The sequence below is a fragment of the Ctenopharyngodon idella genome, chromosome 18, assembly GCF_019924925.1.
Source record: "Ctenopharyngodon idella isolate HZGC_01 chromosome 18, HZGC01, whole genome shotgun sequence".
NCBI lineage: Eukaryota > Metazoa > Chordata > Actinopteri > Cypriniformes > Xenocyprididae > Ctenopharyngodon > Ctenopharyngodon idella.
In genome coordinates this window covers 21,564,627-21,578,479 of record NC_067237.1, presented here as the reverse complement: position 1 = coordinate 21,578,479, position 13,853 = coordinate 21,564,627, and the positions used below count along the sequence as shown (strand labels likewise).

The 13,853-nt window shown below is 35.2% G+C and overlaps 2 protein-coding genes across 6 annotated transcripts in view; one reads left to right on the top strand and one right to left on the bottom strand.

The window, feature by feature from the left end:
• Positions 1-326: 326 nt before the first annotated feature.
• Positions 327-10,732, bottom strand: tsnaxip1 (translin-associated factor X interacting protein 1). Of its 3 annotated transcripts, none has more exons than XM_051870049.1 (17): positions 10,464-10,732; positions 8,361-8,421; positions 7,785-7,879; positions 7,501-7,606; positions 6,764-6,857; positions 6,295-6,491; positions 5,371-5,506; positions 4,762-4,931; positions 3,837-3,908; positions 3,628-3,730; positions 3,418-3,533; positions 3,184-3,312; positions 2,937-3,095; positions 2,645-2,754; positions 2,442-2,565; positions 1,005-1,111; positions 327-880 (listed from the first exon to the last, which is right to left on the bottom strand). In XM_051870049.1, exons 1-17 carry the CDS (start codon positions 10,478-10,480, stop codon positions 688-690), a joined length of 1,989 nt encoding a protein of 662 aa, XP_051726009.1. In that variant the 5' UTR covers positions 10,481-10,732; the 3' UTR covers positions 327-687. The 3 variants fall into 3 exon arrangements, with proteins under 3 accessions (XP_051726009.1, XP_051726008.1, XP_051726010.1); XM_051870048.1 differs by lacking the exon at positions 10,464-10,732 and adding an exon at positions 8,860-9,627; XM_051870050.1 differs by lacking the exons at positions 7,785-7,879; positions 8,361-8,421 and having other exon boundaries at positions 10,464-10,731.
• Positions 9,830-13,853, top strand: part of ranbp10 (RAN binding protein 10) — a 36,130-nt gene continuing 32,106 nt past the window's right edge. For all 3 annotated transcript variants that reach the window (XM_051870053.1, XM_051870052.1, XM_051870051.1), the window contains exon 1: positions 9,830-10,206. In XM_051870053.1, the coding sequence (XP_051726013.1) occupies positions 10,008-10,206 (199 nt within the window). In that variant the 5' untranslated portion in view covers positions 9,830-10,007. The remainder of the gene's footprint in view (positions 10,207-13,853) is intronic.

Sequence of the window (13,853 nt, the reverse complement as noted above, 5' to 3'; positions counted from 1 at the left end):
TGCTTTCCAAATCTAGAACTAGTGCTTCGAGCAGCGGGTGAATCCAAGAATAGTATACTTCAAATACTCACACAAGTATTGTCCCTTAGAAACCATATTAGTACAATTTCTCTGCTATTTACAAACCGTTTCTAAATTCTATGTTAAATAAAACTACATGTGGCGGAAAAGTTCTGTTTAGTTTTCGATTAGTTTAACTGATAAATAGGTCTCACAAAAGCAGTGCTTCTTTGCATTTACCATGGGTTAGGAAATTGAGCTCTTGTTAATAATAAATGACATTAAAGTGTAAACAATCATCAGAATAAACTTGAAAAACAAATATGTATAAATGTAACATTTATTGACATAAACAATTATCAAGTAATCTGTATGCAGACAACACAAATAACTATAGCTTTGTTGATTTGATTTAGAGGTAAAATGTCAATATAACAAGCATGACAGTTTCTTTTCTTTTAAAGAGAAAGCAAAAATAAAGACACTTTAAAGCAGAATGCAGACACATAAGGCTAATTTTAATTTAATTATTTAATATTGTGTCATTCCTGATATGTGATTTTCCAATTACATAACAATATGCAAACTATTAACACAGAGGTATTTCTATGCCCTAGTGCTGTACTTGGTTCATATATGTACTGTGCTATAAAAAGATTGGAAATGTGCTTGACGTAACAACAGTCATCACACTGGCCCTGCCCTTTTTACATTAGCCACAGAGAGACGCTGTAGCACAACTTCCGTGTTCAAAGCTTGATCTTGTAATTCACACTCCTTTGTCTTAAAAGCTACACTGAGATACCAATCCAGAGTTTCAGAATCCAGTGAGGGATCGATAGATTTGAAGGCAGTCCGGAGGTGCTCTGCGTTCACTTCCCTACATTGATGACACACAAAACAGGACAGAACTATGACAATCCAGGATTAGTTTGATGTGGCTTTACTCCAATATCTCTAATAATGCATATTATTTTGTAAATAGTGGACGGATGATTTCTCACCCTTTGCCTTCCAGTTGCACTCTCAGCTCCCTGATGTACTGGAGTCTCTCAGCGGCAGCTTGTTTTTTAACTAGACTCAGGAATTCTTTGTGTCTTCCATCTGTGTCCTGGAGTGGAAACAACATGTACACGAAACATGATGTTGTTCTAACATATTTATATACAGTGCCATTAAAAAGTTTGGGGTCAGTGAGTTTTTTTTTTTAAGAAAAGAAATTAATACATTTATTATAAAATATTAAGCAGCACAACTGTTTTCAACACTGATCATAAAAAATGTTTCTTGAGCAGAAAATCAGCATATTAGAATGATTAGAATGATCATGTGACACTGAAGACTGGAGAAATGGCTGCTGAAAATTCAGCTTTGCCATCACAGGAAAAAATAACATTAATATTAATTATATAAATAGTATAATAAAATAAAAACAGTTATTTTAAAGGGGTGGTTGATTGTGGTTTGTATGATTTCACTTTTTTTTAAATTGAGTTATTGTGTGTAATGTTGCTGTTTGAGCATAAACAACATCTACAGTTACGATGCTCAAAGTTCAATGCAAAGGGTCATATTTTCTTCGCTGTTCGCTGTTTAAGGACTACAACAAACGTTTGGTAGGAACTACAATGAGCTTCTTCCTGGGTTAGTGACATCACTAACCCTAAAATTTACATAAACCCTGCCCCCGGGAACACACAACAAAGGGAATGAGGCCATGTTGGGCTGCTTTAGAGAACAGGAAGTAGTAGAGTGTTGTTGCCATTTTACGCCGGATTGCTTCACAAACGAGGGTCAATTCAACACTGGATTTGCACAAAAGATTAAGATGACGGCACATGCTAGTCGATGAGTTGAATCAACTCCACAGCAACTACATAAATTTATCCACTAACCATTCAGAAACGTCCAGTTTCATTCTAAAAGTTGTAACTTCTTCCTGAGTCTCTCCATCAGTGTCCAATTCCAGTTTGAACAATGTAAGGCTGAGCACCATTACTGATAATCGTCATTTTGGCTGCATGAGATTCTCCAGCTTTGTTGTTGAGCAACCAAAGCGTGAGCTATTAAAGCTCCGCCCTCTTCCGAAAAGCGGCCGGGAGCAGCAGCTCATTTGCATTTAAAGGGACACACACAAAAACAGCGTGTTTATGCTCACACCCAAATAGGGGCAAATTTGACAAGCTATAATAAATGATCTGTGGGGTATTTTGAGTGGAAACCTCACAGACACATTCTGGGGACACCAGAGACTTATATTACATCTTGTAAAAGGGGCATTATAAATTTAAATTGTCACAATATTTTACAATATTACTGTTTATGCTGTATTTTTTGAACCTTGGTGAGCATAAGAGGGTATTCCAACCTCAAACTTTTGAATGGTAGTGTACATATTTTTAAAATAAATAATGTTCTTAGCCAGAAAAATTCAAACTGACCTCTGTATAAAGTGTCTGATAGGCAATGCGCACTCCATTGCTCCCAAGCTCTGTCTGAGCTGTTGTCAGCAGCTCCTCTATGTCCTGATCTGACTTCATGGGGAAAGCCTTCTTCAATGCCTCACTGATAATCAGCACACATATTGTAATAAATCACATGACGATCATATATTTCTACTGAGGACATATGAGTTTTCACTTACCTAAATTCTGAGACAGTTAGTGATCCGCATTGTGTTATGTCACTTTGAATTAAAACCTTGAGTAAGTGAGACAGCAGCTGTGTCTGTCCATGGTAGATACTCTCATCAACCTGCCACAACATTACACTCAGCAAAATTACACAGCAAATCTCAGTTAGTATATAATTATCCCAATAAATATTTGGACAGTTTTGGAGGCCCCTATTAAATACAGCAGATGAAAACCCTGCTTTCAATGGACTTACTTGTTCAGTATTGCTATGGCAAATGGTTACTTAGATTAAGCACAAACCTTCCCAGTCAAGATGTCATTGAAAAGGCAAATGAAATCATCTTTAAGATTGTTTTGGATGCTTTCCATCAAGCTGTAAGCCCACTCTCCTGCCTTATCCGTATATTGTTCCACAAGACAGCTGTGAAGAAACTCCTGCAGGTCTCTGGAGATATCGTTCTTCATTGAAGAAAAATGTGTGAAGAAATACAGTTACTCAACTATTGAATGTTTAAACAACTCAAGATAGGATATTAGTATGCCATACCTTTTCATTCTCTTTCGTTTTGTTCCTCCAGATATCTTTTATAACTCTAATAACATCTGTTTTCTTGAGCTTAAGATTCTTAATTTTTCCCTCATATTGTAGATAAATGGGGACGTCACTGGATGTGCCCTGTCAAAACAACTTTAACTTAGCAAAGTTGGTCCAGTTGGGTCCACAGTTTATATATATATATATATATATATATATATATATATATATGTTAGGAACACTTACAAGTCCAATAAAGAACTCTTTTTGGCCATTGATCTCCTGCAGCAAGATCTCCAGCTTCTTTTGGCTGGATTGACCTTCAAAAAGCTCTCTACATCTCTTACTGCCTCCGAGTATGTCTATAAAACATATTACATCATCATTATCTCAACTGTGCTATATAAAGAAGAGAACCTTTGGCAAAATTATCATGGAAAATTCAGATACTGATACCTGAACATTGTTCCCAGTTTGGTCTGGGAGTTGTTACAATGTGTTTGTTATCTGAGCCATGTTGCAGCACAGACTGATTAGAATGTAACACAGCAGGTGTTGACTGTTGAGTAGAAAAATGTTTAGTAATCAGATGAGTTTATGATTATTTATTTATCATTATATAGACCTCTTTGACCTCTTTCAGCTCTGTTTCTCCGTATAACTACCTGGCGATGAACCTCAAGCAGCATGTCATATTCAGACTTCATCTGGTCAAAGTCTGTTTGTAAGGTTTCCAGCTAAAACAAGGAAAGAAATCATATTAAATATTATTGTCAAAAGCTTATTAAAGGGATAGTTCACCCAAAGATGAAAATTCTGTCATCATTTACTCACCCTTAAGTTGTTCCAAACCTGTATAAATTTAATTCTTCTGATGAAAACAAAAGAAGATATTTTGAAGAATATGGGTAACCAAATAGTTGATGGGCCCCACTGACTTCCATAGTATTTTTTGTTTTTACATACTATGGAAGTCAATTTGGCCCATCAACTGTTTGGTTATCAACATTCCTCAAAATATCTTCTTTTGAGTTCAGCAGAAGAAAGAAACTCATACAGGTTTGGAACAACTTGAGGGTGAGTAAATGATGACAGAATTTTCATCTTTGGGTGAACCATCCCTTTAAATACATTATTGCGTGATCTTCACTCTACCTCTAGAACTGATGTTTAAGAGTCATTCTTTTGGATGTTACAACAGATAACAATACACTACCGTTCAAAAGTTTGGGGTTGCTCATGAATGGTGCATTTATTTGATCAAAAATACAGTAAAAAAACAGTAATACTGTGAAATATTATTATAATTTAAAAATAACTGTTTTCTATTTTAATATATCTTAAAATGTAATTTATGTCTGTGATGGCAAAACTGAATTTTCAGTATCAATACTCCAGTTGATGCTCAAGAAACATTTCTTATTATTCATACTGCATAAAATGTTTGTGGAAATTCTGATACATATTTTCAGGATCCTTTGATGAATGGAAAGTTAAAGAAACAGCATTTATTTTAAACAGAAATCCTTCACAACAATGTAAAAGTTTGATCAATTAATGAATCCTTTAAAAAAAAAAAAATCTCCATACCTTCATTAGAGTCTCCTCATGCATACGATTCAGGTTATCCCATTTCCGTCGAGGGATGACATTACTGTATTCTGCTTCCAGGCGGTTGAGCTCAACCTGAGCTTTGGTAAGATCCTCTCTACACACCTGCAAAGCCATTTTCACCACCATAGGATCCTCAGATTCCACCTCTGAGAGGAACAAGCAGGGTATCTGTCAAACCTCCTTCTCAATACTCAACCCTCCACCTCTATCCACTCCTTCCAAAATCAAGATATTCCAATGAAACACACTCTCAAGCCAGACATTTTCTTACCATTGAAGCTACTCAGGTTCTGGTACAGGCTCTATTCTGCTCTCATCATGACTACTGCAACTCACTCCTGACAATAAAACCTCTGCAGAAAGCTCCAGCCCAGCTAATATTCAACATCTTCCATTAATCTGACATCACAACTCTGCTATGCTTCCTCCACTGACTCCTTATTCTCTTAAACTCATACACTAATTCCAGTAGTAATCCAGTAGTAATTTTTTGGTTTCCATGTTTATTTATTTTTTTCAGACTGTACTACTACTACTAATCATCATCATCATCATCATCATCACTAGTGTAACCTTCATTATAACCTTTATTATTATCATCATGTTCAGTATCTTGGGTAGAGTGCATTGTGCTGATTCTGGTGATGAGCAGCTTTCGTGCATCACGTTCATCCCTGTAGAGCTGATACTGGGTGGCCAGATCCTCTTTTAGATAATCAACCTGTGGGAGAGAACCCATACACATGAGTTAGTGTTTCATCATATCTACAACTTTCATATCTTTTCATATATGCATTATGGAAGCAGCAGTGTTGTTATTGAAACTAAAATTTGTTTTTGATCATTGAAAATAAACCTAAAAATATATATGTGTGTATATATATATATAAACTAATATAAATTACAAAGCACATAACAAAATTACTAAAAAGAAATAACCTAATTAAAATTACAATTTAAAATATAACATAAAAGCTAGCTCAAAATATTATAACAGTATTTAAATTATGGTAATATAACACTGGCTCATTTGACTCATTTTTTTCTTTCTTTTTTTTTTTCAGTTTCACTCTCCTCTCCCAAATTTGTATGTGAATGACCTGCCCCACTTGAGATGTAAATCAATGACCCACCGTTTGGCCCTGACAAACATCTGCTGTAAACATCCAATAGATTTAAATTAATTTCAAACTGTATTCAAATGTTAATAAGATACACATAATATGCTGAGAGAAACCACAACACAATATGATGAGTTTGCTCATAGATAATGGGATGATATAATTCATAAAAATAAAATCTTTCTCTTGTAGCCTATTGAGAGTGCATGCTTGTTATTAACCGATATGTTGTTATATTTCAAAATAAACAAATACATTTGTCAAATATTACAAAACCATGCAGAATACGAAGATTTGGAGCGAGCTTCAAAGCTTGTCTGAATAATCCAAGGTAGATTTCTACAAAATCGGAAGTAATAAATTGTAAAAACTCTACAGTAAGCTCCACCTGAATCTGTAGTGCACTCTGTTGTCTTCTCATACTCTTAATGATGTCCTGCAGACGCTGACACTCTTGCTTCAGAGCTCTGATCTCATCTCTTTCCTGCACTCTCAGATCCAGAATCGTCTGATCACACTGTTCTGACACAAGCACTAGCTTTGCCCGCAGTGGTAGCAGATCCCTGATCTGTTCACGAAGATGCGCTGAGAGAGACATTAACAAGTTGATTAGTGTCATCCCAATTCAGTACCATTAGCATTTCATTTTACGTTAATTATTTACTTTATCTTATAAATTAGATTTCTGTATTTTACATTTGCAGCAGATTATAGTACTGAGGGTGATCAGCATCACTTTTACACATTTTGTGTTTAATACAATACAGAAACTTTATGACTAACAAAAAACAAGGAATGGTGGTAACTTGCTAGCACAAAGATTTCCTCCTACAAATAATAAAAAAGATTGTACATACCTAATGTGATGTCATACTCATTTTTGATGGCAGACAAAATAGGCTTATAGGTTTTAAATTCTTCAATTAAATAGCCAAAGACCTCCTGGTAAACCTTCATAATGCAGGGAAAAAGCAGAAAAAATAATATCTTACTATGCTATATAAACATATACTGTATATTGGAAACATATTCACATAGTGATTTTTAATAATTTGGTAAATGTGGATTGTTTGGAAAGAGCCACACATCCCTTTACTTGTGAAGAAAGTTAGATTCATTATATTTTGTCTGCTGTGGGGTCAGTACAATTTTTTTAAAAAATAAATTAATACTTTATTCAGAAAAGATGCATTAAACAGAGGTGATGGTGAAGACTTTTAAAATGTTACAAAAAATTCTACTTCAAATAAATGCAGTTATTTAATTAATAATAACAACAAACAAATAATCATGTTTCTTGAGTACCAAATTAGCATATAAGAATGATTTCTGAAGTTTCATGTGACACTGAAGACTGGAGTAATGATGCTGAAAATTCAGCTTTGCCATTATGAATTACATTTAAAAATAGAAAAGTTATTATTTTAACAATATTTTACAATATTACAGTTTCTGTCAAATAAATGCAGCTTTGGTTAGCATAAGGTTTTTTTTTTCTTCTTTTCAAAAACATTAAAAATCTTACCAACCCCAAACTTTTAAATCATAGTGTGTGCTAAAGCATAAGAGACCAATGCAAAAGTGGGATATAAACCTGCAGTCTGAGCTCTTGGACTTTGGGTCCGTGTGTGTCTAAAGCTTCTAATTCTCTCTTCAGATGACACTCCAGTTGCTCTAAGAAACGAGGCTTGGCAAGAGATCTGCAGCACATTATATATGTAGACATTAGGAACAAGACACTGGTATTCAGATTGGACATGTAAAGAAGGTGACTAAGTAAACTATTTTATAAAACTATTTTATTTAAAACTATTCTATAAAGTTTTGCAACTACTACAATGCTAAAATGAACACTGAGAGCTATGTGTTGTACTATACCCATGATGTATTTTTTTTCTAGGCTTTTGGACAATTTGATAGGTAACTTCAGCAGGCCAGGGTGAAAAGTCACTGGAGGTTTCCCCCCTTTTGGTCTGAGGGAAAATGAAAGTGATCCAGCATTATTGGGCATGTGATGGTGGTGTCAAACAATGCAAAAGAAATATCTATTTTTAGGACTGATAAACCAAATAAGGCAAATATATGCTGCTAAATCCAAGTCACATTTTATTTACATATATATTTACTGTAACCAGTTAACATTATAGATCCATATGTAAATCAGCTAGCTATCAGTGCATGACTGGAATAATATAAAAAAAAAAATCGTTTTGTTGTTGTTGTTGTTGTTGTTGTGTGTGTGTGATTAAAATAGTGCTGTCAAATCGATTAATCGCAATTAATCGCATCTAACATAAAAGTTTGTAAACATAATATATGTCTGTCTGTGTCTGTGTGTGTATATATATATATATATATATAAATATACACACACACAAAGTTTTATGTTAGATGTGATTAATCGATTTGACAGCACTAGATTAACATAATTAAACTAGCAGGTTTATAACTTACTTTTATAAACTTTGACTTAGATATCCTGCCGGTAATGTGTCTCTGCGACCCTCTGCTATTGCTGTCATCATTACACGGAAAGTGAGATATGACAGATCAGAGGACAGTTTCAACTAGTCGATATTTCAAGCAGTGACAGGAGATATTACATCCAAACGATATTTAAACAAAAATGAGATATTACATTAAATATATTAACATTTAACTTTTAACATTTAACTGAACTTCATAACATAATAAAAAGGTGATTCAAATAGAGAAACACGTGGGAAAATAGTAGTCATTGACATATACCGTTTTCTTTATACGTATATAGGAACTTTAAACTAATATCTTCATGTATAAACATTTCATGGACATTTTATTTGTCATTTACTGAATTACTAGCTGTTTTCCACTTAACTACTGACTTCTGCTGCCTTGTTTGGATTGTAGGCAGTGATTTCTAGTTTAGTGAACTAAGCAACATTAACGATTCTAAAATCTCCTTATATCTTGCCTTTCAAAGTGTAACAACGGTGGCAACTGTAGTTCTTTCAGCGACATTTGGACGAATAAATAGCTTTATAATATTCCACAGCAGATTTATCAGCGTACGTCCACCTGAAACTTCAGCGGCGTGGCATTGTTGTTGTTTGAGTGTTGGTTGCCATGATACCGAAGGACCTTTGAAAAGCCCTTCCGTGTATAGCTGTCCACGGCGTGCCTTTATGAACAATAACTCGCCTTGTCGTCTAAAACATTATATGTCTCGCATAAAATTCGCTTATATATGTTAAAATGAATTACGTTATTTGGTAAATATTTAACGTGCTTGAATGCGCTGGTTTGGCTTAACGATTGTCTTTTTTCCTCTTGGCAGTAAACGCTAGGGCTACTGGATTACACCACCGAGAGTCTTGTTTTTGTCTGTTTTTCAGACTCAACTTGTTGAACAAAATGTCTTGATCAGTGACCGTAGGGTTAGAAGTGACGTTGCTTTTGAATATAATGAACTTGTTTTTAACTGTGAACTTTAATGAACAGTACGAATGTCATAAAATTAATATTTTAATGAAAAAACAACATTATTTTTAATATATGAATTATTTATTATAATATATTAACACGGAAAACCATCAGTACACTTTAAAATAATAAAGTAAAACTACTGCTTCACAGACCAATAGTTTGGGATAAGGATTACATGAAGTCTGTTACATAAATAGCTGAGAGTGACAGAATTATATCCCAGGAATGAATTTTTATCATCACACGTTTGAATTAATGGCAAACTACGGAGTCACTGTTTCGAAAAGCAAAAACAACAACATTTTTTACTTTCAAATCAAGTATATACACGCTCAAGCTCTGTAATTATGAGTTGCGTTAAAAACTACAAATCCTAGACTGCGCTTTACAGCGCGCTCCTCTCCCAATTGAATTAGGTATGGGTCATGTAGTTGATGGCACTTCCCTCATGTCAGCCGCGTGCACTGCGCAGGGCTTTGTGTTCAACTACAGTACCCACACGTCACTGTAGAGCGGCTGTTATCCGGGGATATATCACCGCTGCTGTGTTTCTCCTTAGTCTAGCGCTCTCTCCTTTTTAGCGGATTGGCACAACAGGGTAGGATTACTAGAAGGAATACAAAAACATAAGCAAAAATGGCAGAGCTTGGAGCGGGGAGCCTGCTAACAGGAGATCCTGCTTTTAATTACCAAGAGCATGAGCTAAACGAGCGTTTGAAGCGGCTGTACCCGGCCGTGAATGAGGAAGAGACCCCCTTACCCCGATCTTGGAGCCCCAAGGATAAGTACAGCTACATCGGGCTCTCACAGAATAATCTGCGGGTGCATTACAAAGGTATACAGATGTGACACACGCTGAACTGTCAACCCATAGGCCTTGACAATCCCGTCTGGTTCGATGCACTCGAATATATGCAATCTCCCCGATCTAGTTTGAGCTGTTTTTTTCCGTCCCCTTTTGCTTTGTTGCATAGTAGGAAAGAGGAATGTCCAAATGGGTTGACATTTAGCAAACCATCATGTCAGAATTCGGCTAGCGAGAGTAGCTTGGGGCATAAGCACGGCTGGAGAGTCTAGCTTTTGGACACCTACCTTTTACCTATTGCCATGTCAAGAACATCAAGTGTTATTGGTTTGCCAAGCTTATGGTTTGAACTCCCTTTCGGTGAATTAGTCGATGCTGGGGCTAGCTAGCCACGGCAGGGCAATAAGGGCAGCTAAGCAGCTACACCATTGCAATGAATTGCAAATGCTTGTTTAGTTTACTCCGCATTGCATAAGTGTATTTGTTATCCGCTATGGGGTGATTTATATAAGGACGCTAGGCGCATCACAACGAAACGCATAGCTAAAATGTTTTTGTGCCTATTTGAGATATTTGACGCACGAATATGTGCGCATTTGTATTGACGAACAATATCGAATTGATTCGAATCTTAACGAATCGTTCGAATTCGCCATTATAATGAATTCGAATTCCACAACACTAGCTGTTTAAACTGTTGTGGCTTTTCGAATGACCCAGTCGCCCCAGGGGGGACTGAATTTACCCAGTGCGGTTGTACTTTTTTTTTTTTAACAACTGTGTACATGCTTCTAGTGAATGTATAATAAAGCAGTCTATTTTAAGAACTATCACTAAGCGCAACCTATAGGTTTTTGCAAGCCGTTTTAAAAATATTCTTTTTGGCCAGCTAGTATATGTTTTATCTTTTGATTTAGTACTGAATAATCCTACAGTAACTGCTGTCTCAGTTTCACTAATTATACATTAGATATACATTAAACTAGTCTTCATTCCAGTAGTGGCTAGTATCTCTTTATTTAGTCCATAGTATTTTTTTATTATTATTTACTAGTACTCATTCCTTTGCGTCTAGTCACTGTCCAAATAGTGCCAAGTACTTTCCATTGTTGCCATGAATTTGCCATTGAATTCAATGGGAATCTGTAGTTCACATATCAGCTATTCATTCCCAACAAGAGCTGTATGTACTGCAATTGTTGCTGGTCTCTATTATACACTCTAAAAAAATGCTGGGTTAAAAACAACCCAAGTTGGGTTAAATATGGACAAACCCAGTGGTTGGGTTAAATGTTTGAACAACCTGCTGGACAGTTTTATTTAACTCATATTTTGTTTAAAAATACTATATGGCTGGCTTAAAATGAACCCAAAATAGGTTGGAAATTAAAAATCGGACACATAATTTCTAGAGGCAACAATAATAATCAAAAGGTAAACTTTTATATATTAAGCAATTTAATATTTATTATTTATTAACCTTATTAAGAAATGTTCATGTATTAAACATATTAATACATATTAATTTCCAACCCATTTTAAGTGAGCAATATAGTAAGTTTGAAACAATAGTCGAGTTAAATAAAACTACCCAGCAGGTTGGGTCAAACATTTAACCCAACCGCTGAGTAAAAACAACCCAATTGCTGGATTTTGCCATTTTTAACCCAACTTGGGTTATTTTTAAGCCAGCATTTTTTAAAGTTTACTATTATTACTTATTCTTTAGTTAGTTGTAACAATATAGTTGCTAGTGTACATTCCAGTTTTCCTAATGCTAATTGAATAGACACGTGCATTTACTAAACACAAGTGTGCATTACAATTAAACCTACTAGTATGATTTTTAATTCACAATAAAGTAGTTACCACTGACTAGTCATTTAAATTGACATTTAAAAAGAAGTTTAAACCAGTAATATTTTATGTCTTAATAACAATGAGCTCCTTTGTTGTAGCGTCTATGTGAATTATTAGGTTTGTAAAAAGGCTGTATTGTGTTGTCTGACAGTTTACTGAAATGTTACCAACATGTACCCTGGTTATTTTTAGTTTAGGCACACATCCTGTTATAATGTACCTAATTCTGATTATAATGTTGTGTGTCTTTGGGCCTGTTGTGCAATACATTGCCACTTGAGGGTCACTTTTGTGTAGACTATAGCTGTTCATTTTCTTACAGGATGTGTGTTGCATTTGACAGCTATTTGTGTTAATACCCAGGCCCAGTGGGACGTTTATCCTTAAAGTTTAGTTCGTCCCCTTCGACTCAACAATGAACAACACTGCATTATTTTGGTAACGTACACTGCTTTGTGTCTGTGGAAAATTGTACCTCATTGGCAACTATCTTCTTTCAGGCTATGGGTATGTTTACCACTTCATATGGTGGCTGATGTTTGCCAAGGTTTTTTTTATACTAATATTGATTTCCTTGTTATAAAGGATCTTTGTGTCTTTTTTTTCTGTCAGCCTGACTGTTTGGTTAGTTTATCCTCAAAGCAAGATTGCTGTGATTAAATTAGGATAAAACAAAGGCTTGTTACTATAATCTATTTTTTAAAAGAGCCATTATATACATCTTGTAGCAATATATTTAAATCAGCTCCACTTAATAGATGATTTAACCTGCAGTCTATTAATATTCAGTGCTATTTTGGCCAATGTACCAGATTCTGTTTTTGTAGACTCAATTTTAGGTAATATCTTTGAATCATGTTTCCATCAAGTAAAGACAATAGATATGTGCTTTCAAATATTGTGATGAAAATCTATGCAATGCTGTTATATGAAATTATGTGGCCCTCCATCTTTATTTAGGAAGCATGTAAAAAAAAAAAAAAGTGTATGCATGATGAAACAAGTGGAAAAGAGACACCAGAGGCTCATTTTCTAGCTTCGTTTGCAATGTGGACCTCATTTTATACATCGTCACACTGACAAGGACGTGAGTCCCTTATTGAAGAGAGGAAATGTGACTTTTGTAGCACTACCCTCATGCAGATATTGCAGTGCACTGTTTTTACTCCACCTCCTGTGAGAAGACTAATGCATGATAAATAGATAGAAATATAACTTAAGGCTAGATTGTTTCTGTGTGGTTTGGTGGACTGCTGTCCTTTTCCTCTATGCATGCTGTTGGACTCTGCTTCCTTTAAGCTCATTGTAATGTTTGCCTATAGAGGGGTTTTGCCTGTCTGAGGAGCCAATCATGCATGTTCAGTCGGTGCGGTGACATCATCAGATTGTGTTCGTTTCCCCCTAGTGTCTCTGTGAAGCTGTGAAACCCTGTTTGCTAACACTAGCACAACACTCCCAATCTTCTCTGCCTGTGTCTTTGTTCTCTCATATTGTAGAATTTTTTTTTTTTTTTTTTTTGCCTGCTTAGCTGGTGTTATTATGGGTGCCAGCTGTAGCCTTGTACAGCTCCCACGTTACATGTTTTGTCAGAGAGACCCTTAACTATGAAAAGGTTTTACCAGATAGCAGTGCAATTCTATTTCAATTCTAATATTTTTTTTGTTTTTTATAATGTTTCCACCACTAAATAAAAAATAAAAAAAAGGTAATTGTGACTTCTTATCTCACAATTCTGAATAGTTTTTCTTGCAATTGTGAGTTTACATCTCGCAATTCTTACTGGTTTTCTCAGAGTTTTCTCAAAGTCGCAATTGCAA

What these genes read in the sequence shown, in the direction of transcription:
- tsnaxip1 (XM_051870048.1), bottom strand. Translation starts at nt 8,906, where the DNA reads ATGTCGCTGAAAGAACTACAGTTGCCACCGTTGTTACACTTTGAAAG. An exon ending in TGAGTATGACATCACATTAG is followed by an intron (nt 6,492 to 6,763) that starts GTATGTACAATC and finishes TGTCTCTCTCAG; the next exon opens with CGCATCTTCGTGAACAGATC. An exon ending in ATGAGGAGACTCTAATGAAG is followed by an intron (nt 3,909 to 4,761) that starts GTATGGAGATTT and finishes TCCTTGTTTTAG; the next exon opens with CTGGAAACCTTACAAACAGA.